General features: G+C 40.5%; 1 protein-coding gene across 2 annotated transcripts in view; it reads left to right on the forward strand.

The window, feature by feature from the left end:
• SLC12A7 (solute carrier family 12 member 7) overlaps window positions 1–15,434 on the forward strand; it is a 75,837-nt gene extending 60,403 nt beyond the window's left edge. Inside the window, exons 19-25 of one of the 2 annotated variants that reach the window (XM_058042306.1) lie at window positions 2,896–3,065; window positions 3,213–3,344; window positions 5,526–5,633; window positions 10,365–10,546; window positions 11,868–11,882; window positions 13,877–14,010; window positions 14,467–15,434. In XM_058042306.1, the coding sequence (XP_057898289.1) occupies window positions 2,896–3,065; window positions 3,213–3,344; window positions 5,526–5,633; window positions 10,365–10,546; window positions 11,868–11,882; window positions 13,877–14,010; window positions 14,467–14,558 (833 nt within the window). In that variant the 3' untranslated portion in view covers window positions 14,559–15,434. The remainder of the gene's footprint in view (window positions 1–2,895; window positions 3,066–3,212; window positions 3,345–5,525; window positions 5,634–10,364; window positions 10,547–11,867; window positions 11,883–13,876; window positions 14,011–14,466) is intronic. The other variant, XM_058042314.1, reaches the window with a different exon arrangement.
• Window positions 15,435–23,123: the final 7,689 nt, after the last annotated feature.

The raw sequence follows: 23,123 nt of genomic DNA on the forward strand, positions 1-23,123 counted from the left end.
CTAGGAATCATTGTTGAGTCTCCCCAGGTACTGGGGTTTTTTTGCCAGAAACTCCTGGAAGAAATAATCTTCCCAGCTGCAGCATAGAGCACATTTTTCACATCTTGTCCTGTCCCAACTTGCCAAGGGCTACTGCTCGAACAGTCTTTTGTTTCATTTGTTCAAAAGCCTTTTGTTGTTCAGGACTGCACTTAAAATCATTCTTCTTCCGAGTCATATAATAGAGAGAACTTTTGCTTTGACTGTGTTCTGGAATATGCATCTTCCAAAAACCCACACTGCCTAGGAAAGCCCCTGCTTCCTTCCTGTTGGTTGGTGAGAATGTAGCTGCTGTTTTGTTGACCACATCCATGGCAATCTGATGATGTCCATGTTGCCATTTTATTCCTAAAATCTGAGTTTCATGGGCAGATCCCTTGACCTTACTTTGCTTTATGGCAAAACTGGCCTCCAAGATGATTTGGGTTATCTTCTCCCCTCTCTCAAAAATGTCTGCTGCGTTGCAACACAACCTGATGTAATCAATGTATTCCAAGTGTTCTGGAGCTTCACCCTTTTCCAGTGCAACCTTGCTTTCTTATAGATGCTTTTCTATGCCATGCTCTGCCAGTATCGACTGTTGCATACTGACAGAGCATGGGATAGCTCCTTTCTAACTTGCTTGAGCTTGATCTGTCTGCAGTCTTGGACAGCCAAGGCATAGGTCATTAGGGAGGGAAAAAGGTGATCTTCATATTGTTGTAGTCAGATATATGTCTGAAGCATTGTTTGTTCTCCTTTCATTGACATCAGTCCCAATGAGTTGGCACACAATGATGGCACATGCTGTACAAATTTCTCCCATGCGGATTGTGTACAATGGACCTCATCTGGATCTACAGAGGACTGTTTGTTATTTGAATCCCTATAGATTACCTTCAGCACGGCTAATTCTCTTATGTACTGGATACCTTTCTCCATGGTGTTCCACCTGCATGGGTGCAGTACTAGGTCATCCTTGAGAAAATACCTTTCCTTCATGCTTGACTGGACTTGGCTCCAGAGGCTAAGAGTTTCTGTTTTCTTCCCAATCCCCTTGCTAATGCTGACATGCAAGGTCAGGGATCTCTTCACTACCATCTAGTTTCATATTACAGGGAGCAATATCCCAGCATCAGAGCAGCTAAGTCAGTAGGGGCTCACCCAACTGGTGGCTGAAATTTTTTTGGCATATCTCACAGCTCACCTGGAGATAGGGATTGGGTGATTATCTCTGGCCCTGTCTGTTCCTTGTGTTGTGAGGTCTCTCCTTCCTTTTCATCCTTCACTAAGTGAACTAATTTTGTCTTTGATTTTTTTTCTATAAAGGGGTGACTGCTACTGGCACAGGTTGTTCCTCTCATTCAGCTGCAGTTTGAGTGGCCACAGTGCCTGTCAGTCTGCTTTTCTCCTCTTCCCCCTGAGACTGCTGTCTAGTATTGTGGAGTGTCCGATAAATAGTAGCCAAGGCCCAGCATGTTGCAAAACTTCACACCTCCCGCAGCATTTTTTGGAATTGCCGCAGCATTTTTCTGTCAAGTATTCTGTTAATTTACCATGGTCCTGTAGTTGTTCAGGAGTGAAGTTCCAAACCACTGGAGCAGAATAATCCTTCAAAAGCTGGCCCATTTTCTCCCACTTGCCTTGTTACTCATGATTATACACCCTTCGGACAGATGTCTGAGCAAACTCCTAAGAAAACTGTCACTCTAAACATGGTGTAGACTGAGGAGACCTGGCAGACTTAGCACAAAGAATATGATTTCCTTAACATCCAAATGGAATTCAGAATTCTCTAAATATAACAGGATGAAGGGGGTGTAAAAGGCCAGGAAAAGGGGATGAAAAGCTGGGGGAAATTATCCTCTCCCATTCCTGCTGCAGAGTATGTATGGTTAGTAAATATGCAAAGGTAGTGCCTGAGGTAAGAGTAGGAGAGCAACAGTCAATATATATCCCAAATGATCGTCATTGTCTTTGATGTTACCATGTCATAAACTGACATCCCTCAGCATATCAGCAAAGAAATCCTGATCCCTCTTCCTACTCTGAAAAATATCATGAGGAGCACATACAAGAATATATACAGGATTAGGTACCACTCCCACTTGAACAGATCAAGCAACATTGTGACCGGTGGCTCCATACCTAAACCAAAAATGCCTAGATCAAATTTGTTTCTGACCTGCTCTGGGCAGTCTGTTGTTATCTCAAAACCCACTGAGCCTCACCTCAGACAGCAAATCAAGATTGTTGTGGTTTAGGAGTCATACTCCCTGATTTAGTGTTCTCACTGACACACTCCAAATCATGCTGCTGCTCACTCACTTTTCCTTTTCCTCTGAGCCTGGTTTGAGAGGAGAATTGGAGGCACAAAAGGTAAAGATCACAGCTTGAGAACCATTTACTGGAAACAGCAACAATGTTAATAGCAAAAAGTGTACAAAAGAGACAATGATGGATATGCAAAAATGCTCACCATGAAGCTCCATCTGATCGCAGCTCAACCTCTCCCTCTGTCTTAGAACTGGTGCCACCCAACCACTCCCTCCAGCTGAGAATCAGCATCATGCTTATTGGACCAGAAGGAACCCCTTCTCTTTGGAAAAGACTCCCTCCACTTTCACTAACGGCATTAAGTAGTGTAGAGTAACCTCTGGGTCCTAGCCACACCCCTCTTTGCTATTGAAACAATTAGCCTTGTCCCAGCTGCAACCAAGACACTCAGGATATTCCTCTTTTGCCAAGACACCTGGAATATTCCTCTTTTGCATCAGCAGAATCTGGGAGAGTTTAATCTTTTGAATTTAAAACAAAAGCAAAATTTGTGTATGAAAGCTAGGAGTCCTTGATAAAATGTCTTGTTTTCCCTTACAGATACTGTACGAGAAACAACTTCAGCTCAACAAGCACTTTTGGTGGCTAAAAACATTGACTTATTTCCAACAAATCAAGAACGTTTTACTGAAGGAAATATAGATGTGTGGTGGATTGTTCATGATGGTGGTATGCTGATGTTGCTGCCTTTCCTCCTTCGACAGCACAAGGCAAGGGCAACAGAAAATGGCTGGGATTTAATTTTCTAGAACTAAATGGTTCTTAGCATGTCTAATTAAATACTCCTTCACCTTGTTCAAATTATGCATGGTAATAGCAATCACAGTGTTACAAACTGTTATGTATCTTTTTGGTAGGTTTGGAGAAAATGTAAAATGCGTATCTTCACCGTTGCTCAAATGGATGATAATAGCATTCAAATGAAGAAGGATCTTCAGATGTTCTTATACCACCTTAGACTAAATGCTCAAGTGGAAGTTGTTGAAATGGTTTGTTGTTATATATTTTTAAGGTGCAACTGGGACTAAACTTGGGAAAACAGGTTTAGCTTTTTTCAAATAAAGAGCTATTAGCACAAATATAGAAATTAAAAAATTGTAGTCTCATGAAAAACAAGAAGTTAAGCATCATTATCTTACCATGTTACAATACTGCTGTATGTGGTGGTGAGTTTAATGGGTTTGTCAAGTAGAGTTTGAGATGTTTTATGTGTTAATTCTTACTTTATTTATGACTACTAGTCCATATAGCTGGTTCATTTGGAAGGAAAAGCTTGAATTTGTAGAAAGCAGTGAAATGGAAGGCTAAATGTGCTTAATCTAATAAGCTAAGACATATGGTATGAGACAGGATGGACTTGTCTATGTCTCCAACTGCTGTAAGAATACCTCTGGAATTAGGAATCCCTAGGCTCAAATGAGAGTTGTTCTTGGCATCTCCAGCCTCAGACAGTACTGAAAGCAGGACCTACAGTTTCACAAGTCAAGGTAGTGACAAAATTAATTTGGTAACTTTTTTCCTTTTTAAATTATGGGTCATAAACTGTTTAGGAGAAAGGATAAAATCTATTTTTGTCTTGGCCCACTTTTTTTGGAAACTAAGGATGTAATTTCCAGCACTAAAAGGTGACTAGCATAATGTTCAAAGTAACACTCATGGAAAAAAACAAAACAAAACAAAAAAAAACCCCAAAACTTTTACTCATTCTGAAGTGAGATGAAAATGAGTAAACTGGTTGAAAATGTCTATTTCCACACATTTATAGAATCACCAGAACTTATTAAAAGGTTTATCACGCTAATTAATCAGAAAACAATTTTAAGAATTGTTTCAATTACTTAGGAAAAAAACTGCTTGTGAAAAAATTTAGTGTTCTTTGCTTAGAGTACTAAATATGAAAGTCTCAAATGCTGTGGCATGTACAGTTGAAAGAACACAGAATGCCATGAAATGGCTCAGCCTTGGTTGAATTTTGAACAGAAAGCAATATAGAAAGTTGTGCTTGTTTAAGCTGGGGTAGAATTAATTTTCTTCATGGTGGCTGGTATGGGGCTGTGTTTTGGGTATGTGCTGAGCACAGGATTGATAATATTGGGATGTTGTTGTAATTGTGAAGCAGAGCTTGCACAGGACCAAGATATTTTCTGGTTTTTGAACTGCCACGCCAGCAAGGAAGTTGGGGAAGTTTGGGAGGAGACACAGCTGGGACAGGTCCCAAACTGACCAAAGGGCTATTCCCGACCATATGACATCATGCTCAGTATATCAGTTGGGGAGAAGAGGGAAGAAGAGGGGTATGTTGGGAGTGATGCTGTTTGTCTTCTCAAGTAACTATTATGCATTATGGGGACCTGCCCTTGCGAAGCAGTGAATTAATTCCTTGTTTTTCTTGCTTGAATGCACAATTTTTGCTTTTCCTAATTAACAGTCTTTATCTCAACCCATGAGTTCTCTAGCTTTTATCCTTCTGATTCTCTCCCAAATCCACTTGTGGGGGAATTAGAGTCTGCGTGGGCCTTGGTTGCAGGCTGGGATTAAACCACTACAGAAATACAATTTATTCTTTTCTTCTGTGGGTAATATTTAATTCTGAGAATCTTCCAGAGGATAAGAGAAGTGTTACAAGTCAGTGACAATACAGGTGACTGGTATAGATTTTTATGTTGTATTTTAGTTTTCAGCCAATATGAGAATGTATGCCAGAATTTCTTGCTATGGCAAGAAATGGCTTTGTTTTTGAACATTTCTCACTGATCAAAGCATAATGTGTTATTTGTGCCTAACCGTTACAGTTACAGTTTTTAAACAAACAAGCACCTACACATGCTCAGGTGGCAGCAATGCATACCCAGTTTAAGTAAGTGCTTTCAACTCTCACTTCTGCAGCCTAGTTGGAACAGAATAGTTACTGGAAAGTCTATTCCAAGTACCTAAAATTTAGATAAAATCACAATAATATTGTTACAGTAGTATAGTTCACTGTATGAAATTGCTGTTTGAATAGTAAGTTTTAAGAATGAGGACAGAAGTGATTGATCAATTATATGCTTAGGATTACTCTAATGAATACATCCACCAAATGAATACAAGTATGAGAGGTACACTATCTAATGTTGTCCTTGTAAGTAGTACTTTCATTCTGGTGTTACTAATTCAAATTTCTTTTGCAGTTTGAAAATGATATTTCTGCGTTCACATATGAGAAGACACTTATGATGGAACAGCGATCTCAGATGCTAAAACAGATGCAGCTATCAAAGAATGAAAGAGAAAGGGAGGTAGGATCTTCAACTTGACAGGATGTTCTGTGAAAAATCTCAAAGTACAATCTAATGGCTGTAGCTTCTTATCTGTTTCTAGCTAGTCAAAAACTTTCATAACTGCATAGTGTTTCTCTACAACCAGTTTTACTTGCAAGGTTAAAGTTATGTGGGGGAAAGAAAAAACTTATTTAATCAGATTTTAAGATTTTTCCTGTTTTTGTTGAGTGCAAGTGTTGATTAGCAAAACATTTGAACATCAGTGTGGAATAGATTAAAAGCCTTTCCAAACTTGACATCAGTAGCTAAAATTCATGATTATGCAACTGGACTGATGATCTTTGATTGTGATTTGGTCTTAGGATCATAGAATCATTTACATTGAAAAAGACCTTTACGTCAAGTCTGACCACTAACCTAACGCCGCCAAATCCACCACTAAATCATGTCCCTGTTGTTTAAACACCTCCAGGGACTCAACTTCAGCCACCTCCCTGGACAGCCCATTCAAATGTTTGATAATCCTGTCCATGAAGAAATTTTCCCTAATGTCCAGTGTAAACATCCTCTGGTACTACTTAAGGCTATTTCCTCTTGTCACTTGTTACTGGGGAAAAGAGACCAATCCCCACCTCACTACAACTGTCTTCCATGTAGTTGAAGAGAGTGAGAAAGTCCTTCCTGAGCCTCCTTTTCTCCATTCTAGAGAACACTACGTCCTTCAGCCACTCATCATATGACTTACAAACACACCACATTACACAATATAATAGACATTTGTTCAAAGCACACTATGTTTTAGTTTCTGCATTATTTTGCATGTTTTATGAATCAACTCCCTTTTTTTTTAGAACCAAAATTAGCCCAACAAACTATAATCTTCTAATATGAAGATGGAAATGCTGGGTTTGCTGCTCCCCTATCCTTACTATTTTGCATATTGTAGCAACAAGCTTCATTCAGCTGTAAATTTATGAATATTTGTAACTTACAAGTAATTTCGTTTTGGTTTGTGCTTCTACCCCCTCATCTATTCTGCTAACTCTTCAGTATTATCAAGACTTTTTAGTGATGTAGAAGATAGTGAATGCTCTGGCTTTGCCATCACATAAATGATTTCCATCCCATGGCAAACAAGAGAACTCTACTGTCTTTAATTGCTCAATTGTATAACAGCTAGATTTTTTTTCTTATGGCTTATATTTGTGGTGTTAACCATACAAGTCCGAGCAGTTTGGGGTTTTAATGGTTTTTTCCTTTTATTTGTCCTCTTCTCTCTATTATTTTTTCCATCTCACATGATTTTTTAAAGGTTCCTAAAGATGCCTGCTATTGTTACAGTTTATTGCTGTAAAACGTCTTTCTTATCCATGTCATTTTCTTTCAATTTGAGCCTGCCTAACATCCTTCTAGTAAAACCCCAAACTTTTCTGTACAACTTATTCAGCCTTATTGTTTCTTTTCTGAATAGTAGTATTTTTCCAGTGGAGTTCGAGTAGTTTATCTGTTGTAGATTTTGAAGGATTTAACTTCCACATGATTAGTGGAAGCTATTGCTCTGTATTCTATAGCACATAAATTGCAGAGAGATAAAAGAATTTCTTCTCAGCTCTGAGCTGGTGGGAAGGAATCTGGACTATACTTCAGAATATTGTTTGTCTGAAAATTTTTATTTCTTTCTATTCCCTCCATATAATTTTCTTGCTTTATTACTCACTTTTATCTGAACTTTACCATCACCATTATAGCATCAGTTTCTTCCTTCTTATCAGGCAAGGTGAAATCTGAATATTCAAAACACCACTGAATTTATTTCAGGGTCTGAAGTAAAACCCTTGACCCTTGGTAATTCCAGGAACCTCTAGTACTTACTGCCTTGTCCAAAAATAAAAAAGTCATATCCATTGATTGTTTCTGATTAGAATATCTAAATCTACCTTGTTCTTTTGTATTTTCATAAGAAAATGTGATATATTGAAGTGACCGCCAGAACCCAGACTAACTCTTAGAACTCCAGCACAACGCCAGGAGTGGGGAACTGCCTTGGTATGGGGATTTACCAGAGGCAGAACCTTTACAGCCACTTGCTCTAAGATGCCAGACAGAAGCCACGACAGGGACCAGGCAGAGGAGAAAGGAAAAGTATTTGCATCTTGAGGTTCCACAAGGAACAGTTTATTCCAGATGAAAAGAGCAGGACAAAAAGCCTCTACCTCTGTTGTGCCAGAGGTTTTGTTTGGATGCAAGTCAGGAGGTGGATACAAACAGCTAACCAATAGGGAATCCTCAGGGGCAGAATGAGGGGATTATATCAAGTGTCTGGGGCCAATTGGGGTAGGAGGATGGAGAAGATGGGTCACATGGGCCAATGGGGCTTCCAGTAGTAGGGGAGTTCCAAGGGGGTGTTGCAGACAGGGATTGGCCCAAGGTTTAAGTGCCAGAGAAGTTTGGGAATCAAGCTGGGATGCCTTGACAGGCAGCTGGAACAAGGGGTGGGGAATGGCATGAGGGACAGCTTTGAGGAAGGGTAAAACCAGGGGTAAACCAACTTGGGGAGAACATGGGGGTACAACAGAATGAACCACTTAACAAGGAATCAATAAAATAACATTGAACCACAACAGTTTATTTATGTCTTCACTTCTTCTGGAGCTACAAGATTAGTGTATGCACTCAGAGTGCCTGGCCCACTCTTATCCTGATCTTTTTTTTTTTTTAACTAGCTGAGCCATTCTTTTAAATTTTTTACTGACGTCCAAAACATTTCTTTTATTAGTATCACTAGTTCAAATTAGCATTGCTTTTCATTTTAATATCTGTCCCCAGGCCTTCAAATATAAGCTGGTATTCTAGTTTTGAATAGTGAGTGTAGTTTGGTTTCCTGTTACCACCAAGATTAGTACTTTAACCTCACTTTTGTGCATGTATGCCTTCAAATGAGGCTCAGACCTTCTTGAAGGGGAGACTTTGGTTTTGTACAGTGTTTATTTGCTGTTTTAGTCATAAGCGTGCCTTTACCCCTGAGCAGTCACCCTCATCCTCCCTTCTCCTGTCAACTTTTAAAAACAGAATTGATTTGATCTTGCCTCTGGGTTTTCTTGTAGAACTGGGGATCGAGCACTCATCATAGTTTTGTTCACTTTTTTGAAAACTTGGTCAATTTTTTTCTATTCGGGTATAAATATAATAAGTACCTGCAAAGCATAACATAGGCAACTTAGGTATAACTGGTAAATATCAATTTATTTGACTTAATAGTGCTACAAAGGGGAAGGAAAATGTAGAGCCTCATTCCCTTTTTTGCTTCCATTTTTGGTGGTCGTTGGCTTCTTTCTCTGGTTAATTCTCATTAAGGACTCTTGGGCAAAGCAGTGTTAATTGGACCTGTGAGAAGGTAATAACACTTTGCACCAACAAATTGTCTTGAGTTGTGCTGTTAAGTAAGATTGGCAGAAATTTGGGTGCATGCAGGTGAGTGATGCATGGACAGATGACTCTTTAACTAATTAAAGTTGAAAAGAAGGGTATTTATTGCAGCATGCTGGACACATGTGGAATCATTTCCAAATACATGTGCAAGGAGTTGCAGATTCCTGCTCTCTGTTTTGATCTGCTGGTGATGGTCCAAGCCTCTCCTAACTATTTGATTATTCTTAAGGCAAGGTATTTCTATGGTCTCTGCTCCTTCACAAATGCTACATCTATCCCTGTCACTACTAGCTTCTCTTTCCTAATGTATTTGTTACTTTTTAACTAAGGTACTTGATTCTTGCCACCTATATTACTAACTTAGCTTCTTAACTAATTTTAAAATCTTAACTAACATATGCAATCTTCTACTATGCCAGATATATTCCTAGGTCGCCCCTCAACTCATCTACAGTGTTCAATTATCCTAAATACATTTCCAGCAGACCCCTTGACTGATTACTGTTTCACTGTTTGTGAATGATTAGATTTTTAGGTTTTTAGGTTTTACAGTTGAATAGTAGCTTTCTCATATGCTTTTAGTTTTTTCATGCTTTTGATTGTAATTGAGTGAAAAATTTCACCTGAATATATACATATATGAAAGTGGTCCTCAAAAACAAGTGAATATTTGAGCTTCCCATAGAGATGGAAGGACTAAATTGGCTTCCTGTTTTCACAAATGTCTGTAAAGGGACTTCATAACTAACCACTAAAGATTTAAAAATGTTATCCAGGAGGAGGCAACCAGAGAACTGCTGAGCCACTTGGATATTCATAAATCCATGGGACCAGATGGGATCCATCCCAGGGTGATGAGGGAGCTGGCAGATGAGCTTGCAAAGCCACTCCATCATTTACCAGCAGTCCTGGCTCACTGGCAAGGTTCCAGATTACTGGAAGCTGGCCAATGTGACGCCCATTCATTAAAAGGGTGGGAAGGAGGAGCCTGCTAATTATAGGCTGGTTAGCCTGACCTCAGTACCTGGTAAGGTTATGGAACAGTTTATACTGAGTGTCATCACACAGAACTTACAAAAGTAACATTCCACATAAGATATAGTCTTGCAAATATAAACAAAATATGAACATTTTTACAAGCAATTTCATTTCATGCTGAAGTTACAGTAGTCTCATATTTGTTCACAAAGTAAAGGTGCATTTTTCTTCAGCTTCTTTGGTTCTACCGCTGTGAAACTCCTTTTCAAAACTGTAATAACATGTAATTTACAAATGCTGATTTTGGCTGAATTGTGGGGTGATTATTTGTTTTGTGGCCAGGCTCAGCTGATCCATGATAAAAACACTGCCTCACGCTCTGCTCCAGCAGTTGAAGCAAGTGTGGCTGCTGCTGTACCAGAGAAAGTGCAAATGACCTGGACTAAAGAAAAGTTTGTAGCGGAAAAGCATAAAAACAAGGATTCCAATGTGTCTGGCTTTAAAGATATTTTCAACATGAAGCCGTAAGTATGCATATGGTATTTGGAGCTTTTTATTTCATTGTGTGTATTTCATTGGGGGGGGGGGGGGGGGGCGTTCTAGTTTGATGTTTTATCTGGGTTTTGCTTTTTAAGAGATTCTGTTTTATTTAAAATTTCATTAACTTAAATGGCAGCCTTATAAAAATAACATAGACTTGGGTGGAATGACTGTTAAGAGTCATTCAGAAGAATGTTGTGAGTGAAGTTTAAATATGACAGACTTTAAGCTGTTAACTCAACTTCTGGATTGTACCAGAAAGCATATGTGTTAAAAAGCTTATTATAATGATAGCTACTTTTTATTTCTTCATGTGGGTGAAAAATTAGTGTATATGTCCCTGTATTTTTATTGTGTTTGGTATTAGAGGGAGTTCCAAAGAAGCAGATAGACTTTCAAGACATTTAGCTTATGTTTTTGATTTTAGGTGCATGATTTTGGGTATGGGGGGTGTTTTCTTGGGAAGAGATGGGAGTGGGATGTTTTTGTTTGTTTGTTTTTTTGTTTGTTTGAATGGACATTCAACGCTCATCCTGTAAATTAAAGAAATAGAAAACTTGTGTAAATATAAATGTATTGCGATATTAAGTATTTGCTGTTTAAATATTCCTTTATGTCTTTTTCTTAAATAGATAAGAGCTACTCCCTGTGTCAAACCAACGTAGTATACACAAAAACAATGACAGAGGGAAACCAACTTGTTTGTTTCCTCATGTTGTGATTTTAAGCATGCACATGCATCTTTTCTCAGCTCTGCAAGAAAGCTGCACTTAGAAACATAGCTTAAATTATTTTCTACACATGACCAAACCAAAACTGTGGATGTCAAGGGAAATCTTAATATCTAAATGAAACACATCTTAAATCTAGGACTTGTAGGCAATGCAGTTAGACAGCATATTTAAAGTTAGTACCTTAAAGTCCTGAGTCTTGGATTTGCTTTGAGCTCTTTAGAAATAGCTTGCCTTCTGCACATTCCAAAAATTATTGTGCTCATGCTCTAAAGCATTGTCCTAGGCAGCATTATGCTCTAATTATTAGGGGTTTTTAAAATTCATATCTTTGAAACGTTTTCTATTACTACTTTAGAATGGTGCAAAACACTGATTTCAGATATTATTATTTTAAGACTACTGTATATAGTTGGGTAGAAATTAAAGTTCAAACTTGGTGTGCCTGTACAGCATATTAATATTGTTGACTTTAAAATGGCATAATAATAATAATAATGATGATGATGATGATGTTGACTTTACCTGATGGCATAATTTTTTTTTTCTATGCATTTGCTTCCCTTTCACATAGAGAATGGGAAAATCTGTAAGTCTAAATTTCATTTCACCTAAACAACATAGGCTGGGTTCTCTGGTTATTGTGATCTTGTACATTGTGTGCATGCTTCTAAACTGTAATTTGCAATGCATGTATTTTTTTGTTTCTTGTTTAATACACTCTGATTTAGCACATCACTGAAAAAATATCATTGTGACTTTTTAATATTCTCTTAAATATGATCAACTTTCTATTCAAGGTAAGTCAGAAAACCTGTGTTATAGTTTCTGTAAGAATATAAAGCTTGACAGTACTTCTCTGCACCAGCATATTTAGTGTTTTAATTAACTACATTAAAAATGAATTATTTTTTCTGGAAAAATAGGCTCCCATTGTTCTATAACTACTTGGACAGTAGGGAATATTTGCTCATAAAGGGAACTTTCATGTTTCATCAAAAGTCAGTTCTTGCCTGCGTTCTACCAACCCATGCATGTGTAGAAATAACATAAGTTTGGACATACTTTGGGTATGACAGCACACAAAAATGGAATGCAACATCTCTTGAGTGGAACTCACTTGACTGCTCTGCTTTTTTTAAGAGTTAAGCATTTTCTTAATTTTATCTGCTTAACAAATTGAGCTTCTTATAAAAATTTTGGAAGTTTATTTTGTCTACTGTGTATGATTTCAGTTCCACCCGTGCTTGAAGGATAAGTGATGTTAGCCTCAGTTCACATTTTACACATCATGAGCCTTTATTTCAATGCTGAATTTTTGCCCACTCTGTCACAAAGTTACACCCTGCATTTTATTTTTAGTTTAACAATGTTTCCGTTTCAATATTTATGCTTCTCAGTTAGACAATCTTGCCTCTCTTCATAGTTCTTTTTAGTCTTCTCAAAATGTAATTCTGCTTCCAAAAAATGGAACTTCAAGCTTTCCTTTGTTCCATATATAGTTTTTGTACACTTGGTTCTTAGGATAGCTGGCCACCATGATAGAAAATCTTCCAGGAGGGACAGATAAACTCAGTTTTAGAAATATCATTCTCTTATAGCGGGGAAGATGGGAGGTAGCAGGGCATGAAGAGTCATTGATAGGGCTGGTTTCCACTGGCCACTAAATTTCAGGGCAAATTACTTTTAACTATTTATTTGGGGGAAAAAACCAAACATACAAACCCTACTTTTAGGCAGCATATTTTGTAGATAAATGGACTAAGGTAGAGTTTGAATATTTTTGTCACACTGTAGCATATGACTTATTTCCAACCTTGGTTGACTCTACACACAGTTCCTGTTTCTCAGGAACTGTAAGGAAACTGTTCTTTTGTTCTGAAAAACCACTGAACCATAAAAAGAGATACTAAAATAAGGACATTTTAAAAACCCTAGCAGTTTTTTCTTCTTGTGCACAGATCTACAACAATTATCTTTGTAGGTGAAACAAGGAAAATATTAGGTAATGTTGATAGTGTAAAGGGATAAGCTCAATTTCATTTCACTGCTTACTGCCATACTGTTACAACATAGGAAGTTAGCATTTTTTTCAAAATTCTATGGTGTTTCTGAATTTTCTTCACCAACTGGTAGAATTTAGTAATGTTTCCAAAGGAGCATGAGTAAAATCTTTTAGTGTACAACATACATATTTTGATCTTTCCATTGCAGTCCTGTAATTTCATTGTTTGGAAATTCTTGTATAAATCCAGTTACTTTTTTATGTAAGTCAATAAACAAGATTCTTAGTGGTTCTCGTCTGACCTGTAACATCTATTGAAACCATTTTTAATTCATCTTGGTAAAAGATAATGGACAACTGGAAGATTTGTGCATTTTGGCAATTTACTTGGAACTGCTTGAATTTCAGAGTTAAACGTTCTTGTCAAAAGTATTACATTTAATTTATTTTGAATATGTACATATACTAGTATCCATGAAAATACCTTGTTTTACATACTTATAATTTCAAATAAATATTGTATGATTCAATTATGTAAGTGTTATAACAATACTTAAAAATGTTTCTTTGCATGCTAGGAATCAGTCAAATGTGAGAAGAATGCACACTGCTGTGAAGCTTAATGGAGTAGTGCTTAATAAATCACAACATGCTCAGCTGGTCCTCCTGAATATGCCTGGACCTCCTAAAAACAGAAAAGGGGATGAAAACTGTATCCTCTACCGTATTGATTCCATATTTCTTGAAATTGAGAATTACATTTTTTGTGATTCTGCCATTACCTGTTGGGATAACCATTACTAAGTAGGGTAAGCATAAGTCTGCCTAAAAGAAAATGACATAAAGAGAGTTAAAAAGTAAAAGATAAAAAAATCTTGATTGGGGGGGTGGTTTATTGATATAAAGGATTTCCTTAACTTTGAAGTAATTGAAAAATTTCCTATTCTTATCTTCTTTTGTAGATGAGTAGGGCAAAACTAGGAATGTCCCCCAGGTTAGGCTTAACTTCCACTTGAATAACCAGATAACAGGACAGTAAAGGGGGACACAGAAATACTCTGATGAAATTGTTGAACTTTATTTTTTCATTATATGTCAGACTTTTTGAGAAGTTACTAGATATTTTATTTTTCTTCTGAGTAAATTCCTTGACCAAATGATATTTCAGACATGGAATTTCTGGAAGTTCTGACAGAAGGTCTAGATAGAGTTCTCCTGGTCCGAGGCAGTGGACGTGAAGTGATCACCATTTATTCTTAATCTGTTTGCATGTGTTTTTCAAACACAACAGATCCCCCACCATAAAAAAACAAAGTTTTTTGCCATAATTTGAGCAGCTTCGGTGCCTTCTAGTGCATTGAAAATTAGCTTCAAGCTGAATCTTCTGATGATGCGGCTTTTTTTCCCTAGGAAGATGTTCTATTTAAATACCATTTTAAGCAGATTTATGTAGAAAAATTAATAAATGGTGAATTAATAAATGGTGAATGGCTTAGGATATTTATATGTAGCATATTCTGACACTTCTTAAGCTGTGGTAAAACCAAAAAAAATTGGTAATGCAATCGTGTTTTTAAAGATATAGAAATGTCAGCGACTTTTGATTATTTTAATCTTTGCTCTGCATCTAAATAAAAGGGAAGGGTTTTATAAAAGGTTGTCTTTTTTTCTTACCAAAATGCTGCTATGTTGCTTCTTTTGGAATTAGTTGTGGTTCAGGAACCTTGCTTCAGAGATGTATACAGCCAGTCAAATTTGTTTATGAAGTGCATTAAGTGTTTCCCAGAAGTTCGTTATTTGCCATACCTGTTAAAAATAACATTTCTCTATTTAAAATACTTAGGTAGCTGAAACCTCCAGATGATAGTAAACAGATAAGCTGTGTGAGTTCTTTTCTATGAGGTACTGGCAGTTACCATTATTTTGCATGATTATAGCAATAATGAAACATGAGAGCATCCAACTTGCAGGAAGGCTATGGTTCACAAACTCCACCTGGTTCCAAATATAATTCAACAGTTGATAAACCACAAGGTGGTTAATGAAATGCAGTCTCTTGTTTTCAAATATTTATATTTTGAAAATGTTGTATGTATGTGCTGCTGTTTGAAATAAAATCTGTTTTTCTGAACTGAATGAACTCCTAAATGTTTTTCATTTGAAATTGTTGAGTAGTTTAGTTTAGATGCTCAATAGAAACCTTTTGCTTCTGTTACAATTCTGTTCCTTTTTAGGCCGTCTTTAGTTTTGTAAATGTTGTTTAAGACCTGAAGTGTATCAGAAGATTGTTCTGCTCTAAAAAGAATAGGTCTGTTTAAACATATAAGCCACTATTTTATCTATTTAATTTTTTCTTTTTTTAAATTCCTTTATAATACAATCAAGATGTCTGTTGCTCAGACTAGAACAAGAATGATGCAGTGCCTAAGTCCCTGCCTGGGCTCAAGGCCAGTGTTTTTATCATAACACTCAGGTGATGTAAGACAAAGCCTGTCCCTGTAGTTTGATGCACAGGAACAGAGGGAATAAAAGGTAATCAGGCAGCCCAGTGAACACCTGATGAGTCAAAAGCACTGCTGGGATACTTCAAAAGGGAATTGGAAAGGCATGCTGCACACCAGAATGTCCCTGTATACCGCTCGGTGTGAGCTGTATGCCTTTGGTTAGGAATAGGTTTATGCATAGGCACTCAGAGGTACCTTGGGGACACACCAAAAACACTCCTTGGTTTCTTAGGTACAATGAAAGGCACATGGAGGTCCTGTGGACAGATCAGGAGGCATGTGAAGGTTCTAGATTTGCACAGTATATCAGTTGAATTAAAAAACATTCTCAGGCCAGTGAGGAGAAGAAAAACAGCAGCAGATGCCCCTACTGCACTCCAGATGGCTCTAAGCTTTTCATGGGACATATTAAAAGACACTCCTTGGGCTGTGGTGCAGGGCCATCAGCAGGCATTTATAGAACTGATATGTGGGGTTGTGGGTCAGAGACAGAAACATGACACAACACCAGTGGTCATCAGCAAACAGCAATGGGTTTAATATGTCTGCCCCTTTTATAGGGACTTTGGATTTCCCAGGCTCAGATAGTTGATTGGATGGCCTCTCTCTGCCCCGTGGTGTATCAGCATCTAAGCTAGAATAGGGTTGGCTGAGATCTTTGCTTGGGTTTGAATCCAACCTATCTGTGCCTTATCCAGGGACTTGTTTTCTTCTAGGTTGGTTGAGTTTAGGGGGCAGCTTCAGATCAGCTGCAATGCGACAACAGATGACTGCAGATAGCTTGTAGTAAAAAGAATTATAAAAATTTAGTTTAGAGAAAGGCTTTCAGAGGCATCTGGAACCTACCAAAAGCTCTGTGAGTTCCCTTAGATGCAAGGCAAGACTGACAGAGGTTTCTGTGGGCATACCAGAAGGCATTTGAGAAGCTTGTGGAAGTGGTCGAGAACAAACTTTCAAGCTGGAAAGTACAAAACATTAACTTAGACAGGAAGTTTTTGAAGATTGAACTTCAGAAGAAGATAGGCTTCTGAGACTCTTATATGGACTTGTGTGTCACAGGGAGCATCCGTGCTGTGATGGAGGAGGACATGCTGGCTTCATTTTTTTGAGATTTGCTTGTAAGTTCACAGTATTAAGAATTACAGGCTATGAGTTATCAAACACTATGATTTAAAGTGGTGGATAGGTGGGATAGTCACATGCAGGACTAGTCAGGGCAAAATGGCATTGAGGCCTTTTTTCTGGTGATAGTTTGTTATATTTCCTAATGATCTCATTAGACAGAGCTACAGGACAATTTTGCCCCTATTCTCACCTGCAAATCTGTCAATCGGTTCTGGACTCGTCAACATGTTCTGGGGTGCGATATGGTTTGATGTTTTTGGCAGGGACCCACTTAATTCCAGCACTTGTAGAGACAGAAGCCTACCCTTTGTCCCAGGTTATTAATTGAAAAGGACCTTCAATTTGTCTAGATTCAGGGTTTCTAATTAAGACAGGAGGATTTTCTTTCAGTTTTGCCTGTGTGTTATTTGAAAAGTGCCTAAAGATTGGTGGATCAGGTTCTGCGCCTGAACTGTTTATAAAATTAAAAACATACAAAGCCTTGTTCAGCCTCATCTGTGGTGTGACCTCAACTCTTTAAATATGTCAAGAAGTGAGATAAGAATCCATTAACTTATGGCAGTAAACATATATCATGGATACTATTGGCAATGATGAGAGAGACGGGGAGACTGTGAGATGGTCAAAAGAACCCAAATTTATTGTGGACTACATTGCTTATATAACTATTTTAGGAAGACTAGTAATGTTTTAGTACAATGCTTGGGTTAATCATCACATAAACAAACATACATTTTACAACATCTCTTGCTTACAGAAGTCTTGATGTCATTTTCTTTTCCAATAAGTATTGGAAAAAAAGGCTCCCAATATTACCAGTTAGATTGTGCCTGGGCCAGTCTGACCCTCGCTGCTGGGCCAAAGGCAGCAACTGCGGTGTATCACCCCAGAGATACCTTGGCTTGCTGGTGGTTGCAGCTGGGCACTGAACAAGTCCAGGCTTGTAAGGGACCCCGTTACCTCAGGAGGGATAGCTTCAGGTGATGGTGAAGAGAAAAAGGAGATGGATTCTGCTGGAGGGTTTAATGTCCAGAGGTTTATTCCATGGTTACAGAGGTCTGAACGTGAGCAACTGCTCCAACAGAACAAAGCCGCATGGTCTGATCACCTTTTTAAGCTCAGGGACAGGGGGAGGGGAGGTACAGGTGAGCCACCAACCAGGTGAGAGGGGCAGGGTCTCAGGGGAAGATGACACCCAGACAGGCCAATGACCTCTGGGCATAGGGGCATCCTTTGAACTTGACCAACCACACAACAGCCTTGCAGGAATGTTAAGTCTGAGTGACAGGACTCACTCAGCATGGGGGCAAGGGGGAAGGGAGAGAGGTATTGGCACACCTGGGGGAATGACCTGGAAGGCCAAAATGGGACATCACAGCACACCACAACAGTGGGATTTTTGGATTTTTTTCAGGAATTTGGGATTGATTTTTTGTGGGATTTTTCTGGTGGGATTTGGGATTTTTTTGGTGAATTTGGGGGTTTTCCTGTGGGATTTGGGATTTTTTGGGGTGGGATTTGGCTTTTTTTTTGTTGTTGTTCCCGTTCCCGGTTTTCCCCGCCGCTCCCGCTCCCGCCGGCTCCGCTCCCGCCGCAGCCGCGCCATGTGCGGTACGGGAGGGCCCCGGAACCGGGACACGGCCCGGGATAAACTCCGCCACAAAGCCGGGACACGCCCGCCACAAGAGCCGGGATAACGGCGGGGATGGCGGCGGGAACTGCGGGAACTGCGGGAACTGCGGGAACTGCGGGAACTGCGGGAACGCGGCCCCGGCCCCGCCAGAGCATCCCCCGCAGGGACCCGAGAAACACCGGGAGGAACCCCGAAATCTGCAAAAAAACCCAAAATCGCCGGGAGGGACCCCAAAAACTGTGGGGTGGGAGCGGTTTGTGGACACCAAAATCGCCAGGAAACCCCAAAATCTGTGGGGTTGCGCTGCTTTGGTGACCCCAAAACCTCTAGGAAATCCCAGAATTCCTGGGAGGGACCCCCAAACATCACCGGGAAACCCCAAAATCACCAGAAAACCCCACAATTTATGGGGTGGGATTGGTCTGGGAGCCCCAAAATCTGCAGGAAGTCCCAAAATCCCCGGCAGGGACCCTAAAGAATGTGGGGTGGAGCAGTTTGGGGATCACAAAATCACCAGGAAACCCCAAAATCACCGGGAAACCCCGAACATCACTGGGAAACTCCAAAATCCCCAAACCCCCCAAAATTTATGAGGTGGGAGCAGTTTGGGACCCCAAACATCACCGGGAAACCCCAAAATCTGCAGGAAAGCTCAAAGTGTATTGTGTGGGATTGGTTTGGGAACCCCAAAATATCCAAGAAACCCCAAAATTTATGGGATTGGATCCGTTTGGCCTCTGGGAACCCCAAATTGTTGGGATTTTGGGGTGGATTCCGGGGTTTTGGGGACAAATCTGAGAATTTTGGGGCCAAATCTGGAGATCTTGGGGCCAAATTTTAGGATTTTGGGGTCGAATCCCAGGATTTTGGGTTTGAGTCTGGGATTTCTGGGGCCAAATTCCAGTATTTTGGGCTTGAATTTGGAGATTTTGGGGCTGAATTCTGGGATTTTTGTGCTGAATTCCAGGATTTTGGGGCCAAATCTGGGGGTTTGGGGCCGAATTCCGGGATTTTGGGGCCGAATCTGTGGATTTTGGGGCTGAATTTTAGGGTTTTAGAGCTGAATCCACAGTTTTGGAATCGAATCTGGGGGTTTGGGGCCATATTTTAGGATTTTGGGGGCCAAATCTGGGATTTGGGGCTGAATTTGAGGATTTTGGGGCCCAACTCCAGGATTTTGGGATGGAATTTGGCAATTTTGGGTCCAAATTCAGGGATTTTGGGACTGAACTCTGGGATTTTTGTGTTGAATTCCAGGATTTGGGGGCTGAATCCAGGGATTTTGGGACCAAATTTTAGGATTTTGGGGCCAAATTTGGGGATTTTGGGGCTGGATTTTGGGGCCGGATTTTGGGGCCAAATCCAGGGACTTGGGGGCTGATTCTGGGATTTTGGTGTTGAATCTGAGGATTTTGGGGCCAATTTCCAGGATTTTGGGATGGAATTCTGGGATTTTTGTGCCGAATTCCAGGATTTTGGGGCTGAATCCAGGGATTTTGGGGGCAAATTTGGGGATTTTGGGGTTGAATCTGTGGTTTTGGAGCTGAATTCCAGGATTTTAGAGACAAATCTCCAGAATTTGGGGCCAAATCCAGGGATGTTTGGGGTCGAATTTCAGGATTTTGGGGTCGAATTTTGGGATTTTGGGGTCCAGTTTGGAGATTTTGGACCTGAATCCCAGGATTTTGGGACCAAATCCAGGATTTTATGGGCAAATTTGGGGATTTTGGTGAAAATACTGGAGCATAAATTCTGGGATTTTGGGGCTGAATTCTGGGGGATTTTGGGGCCAAATTTTAGGATTTGGGGGCCAAATTTGGGGATTTTGGGGTCACATGTAGGAATTTTGGGACCAAATTTTAGGATTTTGGGATCAAATCAGGGATTTTGGCACTGAATCCCAGGATTTTGGGGCCAAATCCAGAGGTTTTGGGGCCAGATCCAGGATTTTATGGCCAAATTCTGGGATTTTGCGGCTGATTTTAGGATTTTGGGGCTGAATCTGAGCTTTTGGGTCTGAATCCAGGGATTTTGAGGCTGAACTTGGGCATTTGGGAGCTGAATCCCAGGATTTTGGAGCCAATTCTGGGGATTTTGGGGTGAAATCTGGGATTTTGGTCCCAAATTCCAGGATTTTGATGCTGAATTCCAGGATTTTGTGTTTGAATTCAGGATTTTGGTGCCGGTTTTGGGGTCAGATTCCAGGATTTTGTGGATGAACCCAGGGGTTTGGCGGGCGAATCCCAGGAATTTGGTGCTGAATTTTAGGATTTTGAGGCTGAATTTTAGGATTTTGGGGCAGAACCCAGGGATTTTGGGGCTGAATTTTAGGATTTAGGGGCCGATTCTGTGGTTTGGGGGTCGAATCCCAGGAATTTGGGGCTGAATTTTGGGGTTTTGAGGTTGAATCTGGAGGTTTTGGGGCTGAATGCAGGGATTTGGGGGCTGAATTTTAGGATTTTAGGGCCAAATTTGGGGATTTTGGGGCAGATTCTGGGATTTTGGGGTCAAATCAGGGATTTTTGGGGCTGAATTTTAGGATTTTGGGGCTGAGTTCTGGGATTTTGGCATTGAATTTCGGGGCTGTGGGGCAGAATTCTGGGGATTTGGGGGCACATTTGGGGATTTTGGAATCGAATGCCAGGATTTTGGGGCTGAATTTTAGGATTTTGGGGCCAAATCTGGTATTTTGGGGCTGAATTTTTGGATTTGGGGGTATATTCCGATGTTTTGGGCCCGATTCTGTGGTTTTGGAGGTGAATTTCAGGATTTTGGGGCTGAATCTGTGGTTTTGGGTCCGAATCCGGGGTTTTGGTGCTGAATTTCAGGATTTTGGGGTCGATTCTGGGGTTTTGGGTTGGTATCTGGGGATTTTGGGGCCGTCCCTAACGAGGAGCAGCTGCAGCAGCATCTGGCGCCCTCCCCCTCCTCCCCCATTTTGGGATTAAGAGGATTTTGGGGATCCCCAGCGACCTCTGAAATCCCAAATGTCCTTCCTGGCCTGAGGAGCTGTGGTGGCGCCGAGGGAGAGGGAACCAGACCCCAAACCCCAAATCTTGAACCCCAAACGGGCCCAAACCCTGAACCCCAAATCCCAAACCCCAAATGGGCCCAGACCCCAAAGACTGAACCCTGAACCCCAAATCCCAAATCCTGAACCCCAAACGGGCCCGGACCTCAAATCCTGAACCCCAAACCTCAAATGGGCCCAGAGCCCAAACCCTGAACCTCAAATCCCAAATCCTGAACCCCAAACCCTGAACCTTAAATCCTGAATCCCAATTCCCAAACCCTGAACAGGCTCAGACCCCAAACCCCAAACAGGCCCAGACCCCAAATCCTGAACTCTGAACCCCAAATCCCAAATACTCAATCCTGAATCGCAAATCCTAAACCCTGAATCAGAAGCCCCAAACCCTGAACCCCAAACGCTGAACCCCGAATCCTGAACCCCAAACCCTGAACCCCAAATCCTAAACCCTGAATCCTGAACCCCAAATCCTGAACCCCAGATCCCAAGTCCTAAACCCTGAATCCTGAACCCCAAACCCTGAACTCCGAATCCTGAACCCCAAATCCCAAATCTTAAACCCTGCATCCTGAACCCCGAATCCCAAACAAGCCTAAACCCCAAACCTTGAATCTCAGATCCTGAACCTCAAACCCCAAAAGAGTCCAGACCCCAAACCCTGAATCCTGAACCCCAAACCCCGGATCCCAAACCCAAAACGGGCCGAGACCCCAAACTCTGAACCTCAGATCCAGAACTCCAAATCCCAAATCTTGAATCCCAAATCCTGAACCCCAAACCCCAAATTCTGGGGCCCAAACCCCAAAGCCTGAACCTAAATCCAGAATCCCAGATCCCAAATCCTGAATCAGAAACCCCCAAACACTGAATCCTGAATTCCAAATCCCAAATGGTCCCAAATCCCAAACACTGAACCCCAAATCCTGAATTCTAAATTCTGAATCAGAAACCCCAAATCTTGAATCCTAAATCCTGAACCCTGAACTTCAAATCCTGAACCCCAAACCCCAATCACATTCCAATCCCAAACTCCAAGCCCCAAATTCAAATCCCCAAACCCCAATTCTCAAAAACCCCAAACCCTCAAATCCCAAAACCCCAAACACACCCCAAATCCCAGAAATCCCAAAACCCCCAAATCCCAAAAATCCCAAATCCCAGAAACCCCAAACCCCCAAAATCCCAAATCCTAAAACCCCAAAAATCCCAAATCCCAGAAACTCCAAACTGCAAAAATCCCAAATCTCAAACCCCGATTCCCCAAATGCTGAACTCTAAAAATTCCAGACCTCAAACTCCAAAAATCCCAAAACCCAGAAACCCCAAACTCCAAATCCCAAACCCCGAAAACCTCAAATCCAAATAAATCCCCAAAACCCCTAAAACTCCAAACCCTCAATCCAAAAACCCCAAACCCCAAATTCCAAAACCCCTCAAAATCCCAACCCCCAAATCCTGAATTCCAGATCCCAAAAACCCCAAACCCCAAAAACCCCAAACCCTGGGGCCATTCCCATTCCAAATTCCAGGAC

The sequence above is a fragment of the Melospiza georgiana genome, chromosome 1 (genome assembly GCF_028018845.1).
Source record: "Melospiza georgiana isolate bMelGeo1 chromosome 1, bMelGeo1.pri, whole genome shotgun sequence".
NCBI lineage: Eukaryota > Metazoa > Chordata > Aves > Passeriformes > Passerellidae > Melospiza > Melospiza georgiana.